General features: G+C 52.0%; 1 protein-coding gene across 1 annotated transcript in view; it reads right to left on the reverse strand.

Annotated features, from left to right (window-relative positions):
* CCDC149 (coiled-coil domain containing 149) overlaps positions 1-15057 on the reverse strand; it is a 97902-nt gene extending 82845 nt beyond the window's left edge. The window contains exon 1 of the mRNA XM_008274661.4: positions 14857-15057. Coding sequence (XP_008272883.2) covers positions 14857-14904 — 48 coding nt within the window. The 5' untranslated portion in view covers positions 14905-15057. The remainder of the gene's footprint in view (positions 1-14856) is intronic.
* Positions 15058-16093: the final 1036 nt, after the last annotated feature.

A 16093-nucleotide genomic window follows, 5' to 3' on the forward strand; every position in this document is an offset into this window, starting at 1 on the left:
CTTATGGCACCATCATCCAAAGTACATCTTTCCTAAAAGTGAGCTCTTCCATGTCCCAGGTTGGTTGGTTCACCCACTCACTCACTTGGTGACACTGTGGTAGAACTGGGGAAATGGACTTCAGGATTAGAAAAATCTGGGGCTCAAACCCCAGCTCATGCATTACTTGTATATTCCTAATGTTTACCAACCCCTTACCCAACTGACCCATAGACCAGTGGGACCTCCTGTTGCCTCGCAGGGTACTGTGAGGAGCACAGGACAGTGCATAGGTGAAGCACCTGGCACGTGACCCAGGGCATTAAAAGGTGTTCGAATAAGTACCTGAACTGAGTCTTGCACACAAAATTGCTGCATTTGGTGACAGGCAAACTGCAAGGGAACACGTACGCCAGCTCCGCCATCAGTAATAACAGTAAGAGCGTGAGGAGTATCGTGGTCTGAGGGTGTCCCCTGAAATTCATGTGCTAGAAATTCAATCCCCAAGCTGATCATCTCTGGAGGTGGGGACCCAAGCGTAGCATTAGTGGCTTCGTAAGAAGAGGAAGAGAGCACACACACTCCTCACTCTTAGCTGGTGGTGGCCACTCCACGCTACGATGCAGGACGAAGGCCCTTACAAGATACCAGAACCTTGATATTGAACTTCTCAACCTCCAGAATGGTAAGGAATAAATATGATTTCCTTATAAAGTTCCCAGTCTTAGGAATTCTGTTATATCAACACAAACAGACCCAGACAAGCGAGCCATCAGGGTAGCAGCCTAGTGATAACAGAGGTAGTAAAATAATCACAAGCTAAGCTGAGACGCTGAAGAGGGGAAGGCCTCCCACCGTGCACAGCCAACGCTTATGTAATCAAGACTCCACTGCTCAGTACTGGGTGCCGTGTTTCTGGGAGACAAATGGCGTTTCTCTCCTTGTCAGTGTCTTCAACAATGATTTCCGTCATCAAAGCAGCTGTCTTCCCTGCCCACCAATATCATCCTAAGAGAACCTCTTTCGAAACCTAGGTATTGGGGCAAGAATTGGGCGCAGCAGTTAAGACATTGCTTGAGACACCTGAATCCCACATGGGACTGCCTGGTTTAAGTCCTGGCTCCGCCACTTCCAATCCACCTTTCTGCTAATGCACACCCAGGGAGGCAGGAGATGATGGCTCAAATACCTAACAGTTGTTAGCTCTGGGTACCAAAATTATACATTATTTTTTCTTTCAATGCACCTATATTCTCGAAATTTGAAGGGTGAAGAAATTTCTATTTCTCAATACTTAGAGTTAAAATCCATCGTTACCCAATGAGTTCATCTTTTCCAGATGACACTCCAGCCACTCACTTTTTTCCCCAACCCCTTCCTCACTCACAGAGTCAGATCGTCAAGGGCAGGGCCCCGCAACTGGCTGGGGAGACCTCCCTGCCGGGGGTGAAGCAGGCAGAAGGCGGGGAGGTGACCCTCAGGTGTCACTGGGTTCTCACACTTCTCAGTCAACACTGGGTCACCTGGTACACCTGCCTTCAGGTCCTCACCTGCCCTTGGGAATATAGTGACATCTGCAAGCCTCCTCACCTCACTGTCGCTCAACTGCCAGTCTATACTGCATTCTGGGCAGGAATCTGAACCCAAGCTCAACAAGGCGCCTCCTTCAGTTCAAGTTCTTGGCTTTAGATCTGAGTCAGTGAGAGGCGCACATGAAGGGAGGAGTTGTCCAACCTGTGAGGGCTGCCGTCTTGGCTGTCTGGGTGTCTAGAGGGCCCGAACCCAAGGCTCCAGCACAAACCCACGGTTCAGAGGGAGAAATGTCAGACCAGAAGTTAAAACTTAGCTGCACACACTTGCTTCTGGCTGAGGAGCTGGAATTTCTGAGTGTCTCATCAAACACCCTGAATTCGTTTCTTCTATCAAACGAGGGCACCACCACCCGTTCAAGGTGGCTGTGAAAATTCAACAGAGGAAGGTGACAACATCCTGATGAATTGTGCACCCCAACTTTGGGCAGAGGAAACTCTCTTATGTATCAGTTGAAGACAAATGTAAGAAATTCCTCATATTATTATTTCTCAAGATGACCATGGGAAGCAAAGAGATCACACAATTTCTTTGCGTGAGAGTCAACAGTGGATGGCCAATAACCTCTGGAACAAGCTTAAATCTCACTCAACACAGAGGCCCATCCTGGCACATGTTCAGACTCTGTATCACAACCCGGGTCAGATCCTATTATAGAAAGTGGCTCTTTACAACTAAACGAATTCCCACCTGCAGCCCCTGCTTGGCTTTTGCAAGAAATTTATCTGATACCATAAAATTCCAGTCCGGAAGGAAGGAAGGAAGGGAAGAAGGAAGGAAGGAAGACAAGGGTGGGAGAAAAAATTGATTTATAGTAAGTTCATAAATCCCCTAGAGCTTATTAAAAGGCGATATGACTTTCTCCCTTTAAAAGATAGCAATCTATATTTTGAAAGTCAGAAGTTCTGTGGGATAAAAATGGATACGAGGGAACTTTGAGAAAAGAAACAGAGAAGGTATTGGGACAAAAAAAGGGGGGGTGTCCCTGTTTCAATTCAACCATGTTTCAATTCAAGGATTAACTGAGAAACCACAAAGTGTGTCATCGCTGGGCTCAGTGGGAGGCAAGGCACAAACCCAAGCAACTTTGACACAAGGTGGCCAGGGAGGTCTGTGGTGTGGGAGGTATTGGCTAGAGTTCACCGACAGAGAGAGAAGAGGGTTTTCAGTTGAGCTGCAAGGCGAAGCAGTGGTGACACACTTTTGGGCAGAGCACACGGCCTAAACAAACGCTGGGTGGGTGACAACGCAAGCTTTCAGCAGAGAACCGGAAGTGGCTCCCTGTGCCAGGAGTGCGGAATGTGTGCAGTGACAACACAAGCTTCCGGCAGAGAACCGGAAGTGGGCCCGTGTCCCAGGAGCTCGGGATATGTGCAAAGAGGAAATGCAAAATAAAGCTGGAAAATTCGGTGTGGGTGAAAGTAAGAAAAGGTGGGAGCCCGTGTGAGCTGTGGTAGGTCTTTGAGCAAGGAATCATGGTCTGTTTTGTCCCCAGGCACCTGGTCAGGCAGCAATGGACTGGATAGGAAGAGATGCAGTGGGCAGGAAGGCTGATGGGAAGGCACCTGCCTTCATCCTGGGGTGGGGCGGTCACTGCTAGCTCTTTGTAAGCAAGGGCTGTCTTCTCCCAGAACTGGAATCAGCTTAAAACGAGGTAGATTGGATAGCAGAGGCCCTGAAGACTAGAGAGGGGGACCCAAGGGTAGGAACAGAACCATTTGGATAGATCGCGGGGGTGGGGGGGACAGTACAAAGTCAAAAAGTTAGTAAGAAATTCTCAGAGGGGCCGACGCCGCGGCTCAATGGGCTAATCCTCCGCCTGCGGCACCAGCCTCCCGTGTTCTAGTCCCGGTGGGGCCGGATTCTGTCCCGGTTGCCCCTCTTCCTGTCCAGCTCTCTGCTGTGGCCCAGGAGTGCAGTGGAGGATGACCCAAGTGCTTGGGCCCTGCACCCCATGGGAGACCAGGAGAAGCACCTGGCTCCTGGCTTCGGATCAGCACGGTGCGCCGGCCGTAGCAGCCATTTGGGGAGTGAACCACTGGAAGGAAGACCTTTCTCTCTGTCTCTCTCTCTCACTGTCCACTCTGCCTGTAAAAAGGAAGGAAGGAAGGAAGGAAGGAAGGAAGGAAGGAAGGAAGGAAGGAAGGAAGGAAGGAAGGAAGGAAGGAAGGAAGGAAGGAAGGAATTCTCAGAGGAAGCCACGGACCCAGGAGTTGCCGGGGACGGATGGCGCATCCCGCAGCAATGCAGCAAGCTCTGAGCATGCAGGAAACCATGGCGAGGTGGACCCCAGCAGCACTCCCCAGCCTGGGGCAAATTCAAAATCAGACTGGGACTGGCTAGAAAAAGGGACTCCCACCTCTGTCACCTCCAATACGGTCTTGGTCATGGGGTCTGCAGATGGGGCAACAGGCCGGCATGTCAACCTGTGCCCCATCATATGAACTGGCAGTGGCACTGTGTCGACCACTGGCAGCTGACAGATCGCCTCTCTCTGCAGAAGCACCTCTGAGACCTTGGGGAAGGGATTTCCTGCAGGCAAAGATATTTCTGCAGGCGGCTAGGGGCTTTGAAACACACTTTCACATACATCATCCCACTGGTCATCGCACCAGCTCAGAGAACTTAAGCTGATTTAAGTTCTTAGGATAAGACACAGCTCTTGCTCACAAAGAGCAAACAGCCTCCCTGCCTTCTGTGCCTCTTTCTTGTGGGGAGCAATCCGGACTAGACTGAGTTACTGGAATTAAGACTTATTCTATGCATCTGCTCTCCCACAATATGGCGCTGGGAGAGAAGTAAACAGCTTCCGCACAGCTGCCTCCAGTTCAACTGATAAACTGTAGGACTTGCTCCTGATTGGAGGAGAGCAGCGTACTCGGCGTGTGGGCAGCCGAGTTAGGATTGGCGGAGGAGGACTATAAAGGAGGAGAGAGACGGCATGCACCGGGAACATCTATGGGGAACATCTAAGGGAACCCGTGCAGCCCCCCGAGAAAGCCGGCCGGCGGTGTGCCGCTCCCCTGCGGAAGTGGGGAATGCGGCCAGGGGGAACTGCCCTTCCACGGAGGTGGAAGGGTCGGTAGCCAACCCGGGAAGAACCAGCAGCAAACCCGGGGAGGGCTGAGCAGATGAAAGAACAGCGCAGGGTCCTGTGTCGTTCCTCCATGAAGAGGGGGAGCGACATAATGGTGCCGTGACTCGGATAGGAAACCTAGCTTGGATAGGAAACCTGACTCGGATATGAAACTTAGGAGGGAAGAAACGGGAAGAACTGGGAAATTACCGGAGAGAGAGACTAGCAAACAGCCTAGGGAAAAGCCGGACGAAAAGAGGTGCCGGAGGAAGCTGTTGAAAGCCTAGGCATAGACTCAGATACGGACTACGGGGGGAAGCTGGGAGAAATCTCTAAGGTCAAAAGCGAAAGTGAAAGCTAGAACAAACAGACTCGGACGCGGACTGTGGGGAGAGGCCAGGAGAAATGAGGGAGGAATATTGTTGGAGGAAAGCTGGGGGAAATATACCGGGTAGAGAAAAATGTTAGGGAAAATGAAGCCGCGAGTGCAGGCCGAGGCGGATACAAAAGCCACTTTGGGGTTCTCAAGTTAGCCCGGGAATAGGGGGCGAAAAGTTGAAACCAGAAGCTGAAACGTAAGCCAGATTGGGATCCGTCTGATTAGCCCGGGGAGCAAAGGACGGGAAGCCAAACCGTGGGGCGGAGACGTATGCTGGGTTGAATTCGCCAGGCTAGCCTGGGGAACTTAGATTGAATGCTAGTGGCGGACACGTAAGCTACGCTGTGTTACTCGTGGAAGCCGCCGCGTGCAGAGAGAGCACGGGGCGTGAATAGATAGGGAACGGGGCTGGCGCGAGGCCGTGGTGCAGACGCGAAGGGCGTGGAGACTGCGGAGCGCGCGAAGCCAAGCCGCGCAAAGCCGAGCCGCGCAGATGAGAGGCTGAAGCGGCTCAGAGCTGGGAAGCCGCCGAGAAGTAGCCTCGGGGCGGGCAGCGGGAAGCTGCGGGGATAAGAGAAACAAAAGTTTAGAAGTAAAATGAGAGAAATGGGAATGTTGGCAGACAGAAGTAAAATGGGAGAAATAGGAATGCCCGGAGATAGAGAAATAGAGAAATAGAAAGGCCTCCCTACAACACTGCAATGTGAGAGCTTGGATTCGGTCTGCCTGATTAAGTGAGGCGATGAGCACCTGGGCGGCTAGCAGCTTATGCGCCGCAGGTCACCGAAGACAGGCACGAATTAACATCAGTAAGGCTTCCCCATGATACAACAATTAGGAGGCTTGGATTCGGTCTGCCTGATTTAAGGCGGTAAGCGCCAGCAGGCGGCTCGACCAGAGTGTGAGCCGCAGGTCACCGAACACAGGCACGCATCAGCGCCTAAAAACCTCCTCACAACATGGCGAAGAGAGGACCCGGATTCGGTTTGCCTGATTGATAGGACTTGTAAGAGCCTGTGGCAACTCTAGCAAGTAGAGCAGAGTGTGTGCCGCGGGACACCGAAGACAGGCGCGTATCAACACCAAAAAATAAAAAGAAAGGGGGATCTGTGGGGAGCAATCCGGACTAGAGTGAGTTACTGGAATTAAGACTTATTCTATGCATCTGCTCTCCCACAATATGGCGCTGGGAGAGAAGTAAACAGCTTCCGCACAGCTGCCTCCAGTTCAACTGATAAACTGTAGGACTTGCTCCTGATTGGAGGAGAGCAGCGTACTCGGCGTGTGGGCAGCCGAGTTAGGATTGGCGGAGGAGGACTATAAAGGAGGAGAGAGACGGCATGCACCGGGAACATCTATGGGGAACATCTAAGGGAACCCGTGCAGCCCCCCGAGAAAGCCGGCCGGCGGTGTGCCGCTCCCCTGCGGAAGTGGGGAATGCGGCCAGGGGGAACTGCCCTTCCACGGAGGTGGAAGGGATAGTAGCCAACCCGGGAAGAACCAGCAGCAAACCCGGGGAGGGCCGAGCAGATGAAAGAACAGCGCAGGGTCCTGTGTCGTTCCTCCATGAAGAGGGGGAGCAACACTTTCTGTCTTTCCATCCCATCCATTCCTACCTGATCTCCTGTGCCTGGAACCAAAACTAACCATGAGCCCTAAGGCAGGCACTCATGCTCCCTGTAGAGTCCAGAGAAAATGTCATCCTCAAGACCAAGTAGTTACCTACTGGTAGGATCTGAGGAGCCAGGAAGTGGCCAGGACACTGGGCTTTTGTTGGGACCCCTTTCCCCACCAAGGCATGGAAGACAGACTCAAGTGAGTTGGAGGTGGACTGGAGCAAGAGGACAGAGGTAAGACAGAGGTCCAGAGGAGCCCCCATGCTCTAGCCAACCCTCAGGCCCCAGTCACACGCCTGGAGGATCAGTTATCTCCCCAGGGCAGCCAGGCAACTTCTGCTGAAAGGAACACACCACCGGTGAGCTCCAGGACAAGGCATTCTGGCACCCTCTACACAGCTGACAGGGCAGCAGGTCTGCCCAACAAACCAGCCCTGCCCACCGAACAACAGTCTGGGATTTCCGCAACAAGTTCCGCATGTCACCACCTCTGCACTTCTGCTACAATCCATGCCTCGTGCCTGGAATACCTTTCCTCTTCCTCTCCATTTGCTGAAACCCTACCCAACCTTTCTGGCCTAGGTGCCACCTCCATCTAGAACCGCCCACAATCCCCCAACCTAAATTAACCCTCCTTTAACCTGCAGAGCCCCTATAACAAGGTGTATCATAGTGCAGCGGCCTCATCCCCATTCTCTATCAACACTGCATTGTAAAATCCTGGAAGGCAACAGTGCCACACAGAAAATGTTGCACCTAGGCGTGCTCGACCCTTGTCTGTCCCTCTGAAGGCTGATCTTTCCCCCTTACCCTTACCCATCTTATCCCATTGACACATGCCTCGGTGTTCCTTCACCACTATGGCAACAGCCAACCTAATGCCATGAGGGATCCATTCTGCTGTAACTGGCCCCTAGACCCCTGCCTTCGTGCCTGTCACTGGTAAGGCTGAGAGCAGGCAGGCACATCCACCAGCCCCTCACTTTCCATGAATGAGCATGTGATACGGGCCACACCGAGGGAAGGTCTGCGACATCAAATCAGTGCTTTGCCTCAGGCCCTTCTCAGCTTGACCGCAGCGTGGAGCTTCATCATCCCAGAATTCCTACCCCTTGCCCCTGCGCAAGTGGTCATGGTCCTTCCCCTGAAGAACTTATTTCTGTAGGAGTTAAGAGCCACATGGTAGCAAAGGCTCCTTCCTCCCTCAGACAGCATGCACGTTCTGAAGGAGCAGTGATTTAAGCTAAGCTCCATAAGACAGCAGGGCAAAGAGCTCGCTTCGAGCTTGGTGGTCACGGATGATTGCAAGGGGACTGTGTCTTTCCAGGTCACCTTGAAGAACCACTAAAGGCTGCGGTCAGGAAAGAAGTACGAGAACCATCTGGATGAGGTCAGGGTGTGCGAAGAAGGTGGAAGCCACAACTCAAGGAGGCCCAGTTTGACTGAAGCAGCCAATTTAAGAAGAGAGCAGAGGTCAAGGCCAGCTCACAGAGGGCTTCAGTAAAAGGAGCGGAGAGCCACTGAAGTTCTCAGAATAAGAGAACTTTGTGGACAAAATGCAGGTTTTGTTTTGTTTTGTTTTGGGAACTGGCTTAATTGGCCAGGATAAATGGGCTTGAAGAAGATCTGATACCCTGAAAAACGATAGGGTATTTGTTGCAGTAAAACAGCCTAAAGGAAACAGCACAAACTAGACAAAGTGAAATGAAAGGGGAACCACAATCCATCAAAGGTTTGCGTGCTTTGGGAATGAGGGATCTCCTACCACCGGCACCATTTTTTGCCTGATGAGACAGAGAGAGTTTCAGACTCTCAACAGAGCCATGTTCTCTGCCACGAGGTACCCAAAGCTTCCACAGAGTTTTACTGGTGCAAAAACAGGCAGCGAGAATGTCACTCACTCTGGTCGGTTTCACTGGGAACTAGGCAAAGTCCTCTTCTAATCTTCAGCCAACGTATTTATTCAATGCGAAACTCACTACATTAATTTTTGAACATAATAAGAGAAGAAATCATCAATTTTAGAAGCACATATGCGAGTTGCCTCGCACAGGAGAGAACACGAATCCCATTAGTTAAAAATAGCAGTTGCGCTCACTTCCCCCCACATGCTAATTTTAATAAACTTACTCTGAAATTAGCCTGCCACTAGGAAGATAGCTGCTCATCAAAAAATGCTCCCAGTAAGCACTCGGCTTGCCTTGCAAGACGTCAAGTGCTCCCCTGGAACTCTCAACAATGCAGAGTTCCACATAAGACTTCGCACCAGACTCGGCTGCCCCCAGAACTCCGATCACACCCAGTACTCCCTCTCTGCAGCCTCCCATCAAGGATCACCTTGGACTCACTCTACTCCCTCCTTTCAGTCCAGCTAGCTATGAAATCCTCTAAGGGTCTTCCTTCAAAATGTTGTCCATAGCCATGCCTTTTTCTATATTCTCACTTCATTCCAAGAATTCATCTACTCGACATTGATCGCACACCGAAAACAGACAAGGCACAGAGCTAGGTGCTAAGGCTACACACAACTAACACATGCCCCTGCTCTCAAAGAGTTCAAGATCTTCTGAGCCCAGTGGGGAGGGAGATGAGCTGAAGTTAGACAGAACACCATGAAGTGAGTGGTATAAGTCAGGTGCAATGGGAGTGACTAGGAACTGAGGGTGGCTGAAAACACTAGAACACTGGTAGCGCATGCTAACTTGCCTTTCCCTGCTTCTTGGCATAGCCAGCAAGTTTGTTTTCATATTGCCACTGCCTGGCACCGTGCCACACAGACAACAGAGGCGACACACCACAGAGTTCCGTGGAGACAAATCTCTCCCAAGTATTTTCACCAACTTCTGCTCCAGCTCAAAAAAAGCACCCCGGGGCACTTCAACAAGTTCATGGAAAATGACGTGGAAAAGTAAATTTACTTTGACACACAAAAAAATTGAAATCTATGCAGTTTTTCTCATCCTATGTATTTTCATGAGCTTTTCCAAGACCCCTCCTCTGCATGGATTTAAATTTTTTGTGTACCAAAATAAACTTGTCATTTACTTGCATTTTCCTTGGAGGTTTTGAAGTCCCACCAGATTATCAGTTACCCTGCTATCTGGCTTTTGAAATCCTTCATCTCTGGTCCCCCCTGGCTATCCAACTCGATTTCTGTTCTACATCACTAACAGCTTCTGCCGCTATCTGGAGCAGCTACTCAAAAGCCATCCAGCAGCCCTGTGTTGACTTCTGCTTCCGGTCATGACCTGCCCTGCCCTCTTCATCATGGTTTCAATTACATCTCCCTAACGACACGATGTTGCACACCTCCTCGAGGACTTACTTGCCATCCCTAGCTCTTCTTCAATGCAGTGTGCATTTGACTCTTGCCTACTTTAAAAAAAAATGAAGTTGTTCCCGTATTGAGTTATGAGCACTCTTTATATATTCTAGCTACAGGATTTGTGTTCTGCATGTATTTTTCTCTCTACCTGGGCCTTATCTTTTCATTTTCTTAATGATCTTTCAAAGAGAAGGTTTTAACTTCAATAAACTCCAATTTACTCATTTTTTTTCTCTTTTACAATTTGTGTTTTCCATGTCTTAAATCCTTCTTACTTTTTAATACAACTCTCCCAATTTTAAGTTGGGCATGTGCAGCTAAAGACATATCCCCAGGGCCAGTGCTGTGGCATAGCGGGTAAAGCTGCCGCCTGCAGTGCCGGCATCCCATACAGGAACCAGTTCAAGTCATGGCTGCCCCACTTTCAATGCAGCTCTTTGCTGTGGCCTGGGAAAGCAGTAGAGGACAGCCCAAGTCCTCGGGCCCTTGCACCCACATGGAAGACTTGGAAGAAGCTCTTGGCTCCTGGCTTCAGATTGGTGCAGTTCTGGCCGTTTCAGCCAATTGAGGAGTGAACCAGCAGATGGAAGACCTCTCTCTCTGCCTCTCTTTCTCTCTCTCTGTAACTCTGCCTTTCGAATAAATAAATAAAAATCTTTAAAAAAATAAAAGTTTACATCCCCTTGGCTCCCTTGCAGCTAGGTATGGTCACATGGCCAAGCTCTGACCAATGAGATATCAACAGAAATGGTACAAGCAGTTCTCCAGGCATCCCTATTAAAGAAAAACCTCTTGCCCTGGGCTTCCCCAATCTTTCTTACCTTTTCCCGAGTTGGGGCACACGTAAACACGCCAATGAAGACCCTACCCACCGGCATGGTGAAGCAACAAGACAGAAGTCATCTGAGCTCTTAAATGACGTGCAGAGCAGGACTGCAAGCCCAGCCCAGCCCACCACGCTGTCACATGGAAGAGGCACCAATGTCTGTCTTATTTAACCAACCGTATTTTGAGGGTAAGAGTCTTAACTACAGTAGCTTATACTTCATCCTAACGAATGCAACCTTCTTTCTTGGAAAGTAAAAACAGTCCCAAATTCCTTGAACCCAGTCTAGTGTTGTGTGATGTGTCTATGCAGACAGTTGCACAGTTCTGGAATGATCTGGGGAAGCAGCACTAAATGGGCAGATGCCCAGGGTTCACTGTCCTCGCTCTGCCTCATGGCCATTGCAAACACCGCATACACCATGCTCAAAGCAAACAGACCAGTTGCTCTCTAATTAACCAACCAAAACTCAAACAGTGAAACCGAAGGAGGCTTCGTGCGTCATAGGGCAGTGGGCTGAGTGATGACCAAGACTTTCCCCCTTGCAAATGAAAAATGATTGATCGTCTGCCAGGCTGCATTTTGTGATTTCTCCAACGCTGAAAGCTCACCTCGGGTGCTGACAACCAGTCTGCCCCTCCCCAGACAGCTAATTTCCAGAACAGAGCACCAGCCATGCTTCTTTCACACGCATGGCAGTGTTGACTTCAGGGCCTGGGACAAGGCTGTAATTCCGCTTGTTATGTGAAAAATATAAGATAAAACTGATCTCTGTAAGATCATTTTAAATGAAAACGGTTTCCTAGAGGCAAGCAGAGGATGCAAACTGATTGAAAGGGAGCGTGGAGCACAGGGCACAAAGGGTAATGAAGGGAGAATCCAGGTAGGAGGCAGAAACCAAGACTTCTGCAGAAACAGTGCAAAGTCGCTTCGGCCCAGGTCAGGTGCGCGGTGACATCTCACGGGGTTCCTTCCGCCGGGTCCCCAAATCACTTCCTAACACCAGCAGCCACTGCCCACTGTCTTCCTTGAATCCACCTGGCTGGGCACCAGACTCAGTCCATACCTGCAGAATATGAGTGGGCAGCGGGACCACCTGGCAGCTTGTAAGAAAGGCAGACTTGGCACCCCAGACACCTCAAGTCATAGGTTCATGGATTTCTTGGGGCCGTTGCAACAAATTACCACAAACTGGGCGACTGGAAAACAGACAGTTCTCCCACAGCTGGGAGGGCAGACGTCCACAATGCAGGGGACAGCAGGGCTGGCTTCCCCTGCAGGCTCTGTTGGAGGATCTGTTCCTTCCTCTCGCAGCGCCCATGGCCGCCGGCCACTCTCGGCCATTGTTGGCTGGGAGCTGCCTGACTCCAACCTTGGTCTCTCTTTTCTCTGAGTCTCAAATAAGGACACCAGTCATTAGATTCAGCGCCCAAGCTAGATCCAGGATGATCTCATTGCAAGATGCCTAACTTCATTATATCTGCCAAGACCCTATTTCCAAATAAGGCCACACTCACAACTACAGGGTGTTTGGACTTGGTCAGATCTCCCTGGGGATGAGGTACACAATTCAACCCACAACAGTAGATTTGGGGTGAGACTCCAGCACTCAAATGACTCTGGTGGAAGTGATCTACCCTGAGTAACACTGGTCCAGTCGCTGAAGATCCAAAGATAGGTAAGAACTAGTAAGATGGCCGGCGCCGCAGTTCACTAGGCTAATCCTCTACCTAGCGGCGCCGGCACACCGGGTTCTAGTCCAGGTCAGGGCGCCGGATTCTGTCCCAGTTGCCCCTATTCCAGGCCAGCTCTCTGCTGTGGCCAGGGAGTGCAGTGGAGGATGGCCCAAGTGCTTGGGCCCTGCACCCCATGGGAGACCAGGAGAAGTACCTGGCTCCTGCCATCGGATCAGCGCGGTGCGCCAGCCGTGGCAGCCATTGGAGGGTGAACCAATGGCAAAGGAAGACCTTTCTCTCTGTCTCTCTCTCTCACTGTCCACTCTGCCTGTCAAAAAAAAAAAAAAAAAAAAAAAAAAACAGTAAGATACAGGCGGACAAACCAGTAACTAATACACAAGGTGATGTCTGGTCCCCAGTAGGTTTCTAGGCTCAAACTCTGCCTCTTTCATTTACAGCTCTGAGGTTCTGAGCCAATTCCTTAGCCTGCCTGAGCCATACTTCCCTCATGCAGAATAAGAAATACTTGCAACCTCATGCCCCTATGAGACAGCAGCCACGTAAAATGCTTACCACCAAGGATGCACTCAAAGAATGCCCGTTGTTATCGTGAAAGCAAAAAGCACATTGCGCTGATTGTCACATCCGCCCTGGCCCCTGGCTGTGTGCCCGCTACATCCCAGGTCTTAAATGGATTCTGGTAGAAGACAAAGAGGCACTACTCTGGAGAAGCCAAGCAGGGATAGGCAGGGCAGCTCCTGAAAGACCCATTTTAGGATCCACCGACTTACTCAACAAGCATGTGCTAAAACACACAGCGCAGTAGGTGACCAATCATTACAACACAACAAGCTCAGTGCAAGGTGGAGGTGAGTGTGCCATCAAGACCACACTCAGGGACATCCCACGCAACTGAGCTCTTGGGGACATTCCATCTTTTCGTGCCCTCTGTTTATTGTGTGATCTTCCTCCCAGACTATACCGGGAAGCCTAGGAGTTCTTGGAAGGCAGGAGGCACTGTCCTGTCTTGTTGACCCCTGACTCCTAGTAGGCACTGATCCATGTATTGGAGTCATGAAGCATTCTGCTGCGACTTCAGAGCCTACCACATCCAGTCTCCTTGACTATGAAGTAGGATATTTGAAAATTATTAACTTTTTTTGAAAAATAGAGACCAAAAGACAGACAAAGAGAGAGAGCTAGCTCTCATCTCCTGGCTCTCTCCCCAAATGCCTGCAACAGCCAGAGCTGGGCCAGGTGGAAATCAGGAGGCCTCCCACAGGTGGCAGGTGCCAAAGCACTTGAGCCATCACCACGGCCTCCCGGGGTGCTCAGACACTCCCACAGGAGCTGTGTCCCACTGGTGCTCCGAACGCCTGCCTGTGCCTAGGACACTTGATGATGGGCCCAGAGACAAGCTCCCCAGGGGTCCGTCCCTTGACAGAAACGGGACAGTCGGAGGAGAAGGAGGCAGTTTGCAACACCATATGGCATAAGACTGCACGGTTAGAGCAGTACTGAACAAGCTAAGCTAGAGTAGGCGCTGTAACATTCTTCAGAAAATGACTCCAGGAGAAAGAGCACAGGGTTCTTTTCTAACACCCAACAAGGAAGAAAAGAGGTAAACTCCGCGGGGCATTGCGTGCACGGGAGTGAAGACAGGAGCTCCCAGCTGGTGCTGGGGTGAGCGGGAGACGGAAGAATTTCCCTGGGGTGGTCAGGACGGCAGGGTCACACGGGGAATGGCTCACCGGGCAAGGACCACATCAGCATCCCCTCCCAGGCCTAACAACACTTAGGGCGGACTGAGACGGGAAAAGCACCCCAGGGGTGCGTTTAAGACAGTATCGTTTGGGGCCCTGTGTTCTCTGCGAAGCCCTCCTGCACCTGCGTCCCATTCTTTTGATAAATGAACCTTCCACACAACATCCCAGGCGGCGCAAAGTAGACCCGTGTTGATGGAACTGCCGCGCACGGACCGCAGCTGCAGGTAACCCCACCTGGCGCAGGTGTTACCCCAGGACCCGGATTTTCCTCCCCGACACCGCCTTTCCGTTTCAGGACCAGGCGTCCAATCGCTTGGCTCCAAAGCAGCTGTGACTGGGCAGGCAGGTGGGACTTGGCGCCTTCTCCTCCCGGATCCCAGGGCGCCGCGTCCGCTCCAGGGCCAAACTCTGCCCTGGAGGAGGCCCCTCCCCAAAGGCCAGCCCCAGATGGCGCGGGCCCCAAAGTGTGGGCGGAAGAGCGCACTCGGCGGGGCGCGGGGGGCAGCGCGCCGCGGTCCCCGGGTGCGCGCCCCCGCCCCGGCTCGGCCTCGCTGGGGGCGCGGGCCCGGGGCTGGCGGCCGCTCGGCCCGGCCCATCCCGCGCGGCCGGCGCCTCGGCCTCACCTCGCTCACCAGCCCCTGCCAGTCGCTCTCGGTGCGGTCGCCGTTCATGGCCTCTTCCTGCGTGCGCCGCCGGGCGGCACGGACGCCCTCCGCCACCGCCTCCCCGCGCCGCCGTCGCCGCACCCGGGCCCGCGCGGCCCCGAGAGGGCCCGGCGCCTCCGAGCCGCCGCGCCGCCGCCTCCCGCAGCCGCCCGCGCTGTTGGCTCCACGTCAGCCTCCGCGGGAGGAAGGGGAGGAGGAGCCGCGGCTGGCCGGGGCCGCAGCTGGGCCCCAGAGCGCCCGCCCCGCGTCGCCGACGCCGTTGGACTCCGACCCCGGGACCCCCGGCCCAGGGCCCCACCTCGAGGGAAGGAGGTGGCAGGGGTCCCCCGTAATTACCGCCCTCCCGAGCAGGAAGGGGCCTTGGAGACAGGTCTGTGTCCCTCCCCAAATCCAGCCACCTGCTGACCAGCATCACTCCTGCCACTACAGAGTAAGCGCCCCAAGGGCAGGTCTGCCTTTGTTCAGATGATTTTTTTACTACCACTGGCACATAATAGGTGCTACACACACACACACACACACACACACACACACACAAGGTCGCAGGAAATGCAATTAAAAATAAAAATTTATTTGGGTGCAGAAGAAATTGGAATCTATGCATAAGTCTTAACAATATGCATTTCCATGAACTTTTTGAAGACCTTCCATATACATAGATTTCAAGGTTTTTGCACCAAATAACTTGTGTTTCATGAACTTTTTGAAATACTCACCTATTTGTTGAATACCGAAGTGAATGAACCACGTTATTATATACTTAGCATGGTTTCAAAAGCTGCTAAATTTGCTTATTTTTTTAATTATTTATTTATTTATTTATTTATTGACAGGCAGAGTGCACAGTGAGAGAGAGAGACAGAGAGAAAGTCTTCCCTTGCCGTTGGCTCACCCTCCAACGGCCACCGCGGCCGGCGCGCTGCGGCCGGTGCCCTGCGTCGATCCAAAGCCAGGAGCCAGGTACTTTATCCTGGTCTCCCATGGGGTGCAGGGCCCAAGGACCTGGGCCATCCTCCACTGCACTCCCTGGCCACAGCAGAGAGCCGGCCTGGAACAGGGGCAACCGGGACAGCTTATATTTTTTAAAGTATCAGCCGTGGTCTATAGAAAGCCAGTGAGAAAACTGAAAAGGCAACATTGTGAGTTCTCAACCGGGCCACGAGCTCTGAGCCTGGAGCTTAGCATGAATCAGGAG

This window comes from Oryctolagus cuniculus, chromosome 2 (assembly GCF_964237555.1).
Source record: "Oryctolagus cuniculus chromosome 2, mOryCun1.1, whole genome shotgun sequence".
Taxonomy (NCBI): Eukaryota; Metazoa; Chordata; class Mammalia; order Lagomorpha; family Leporidae; genus Oryctolagus; species Oryctolagus cuniculus.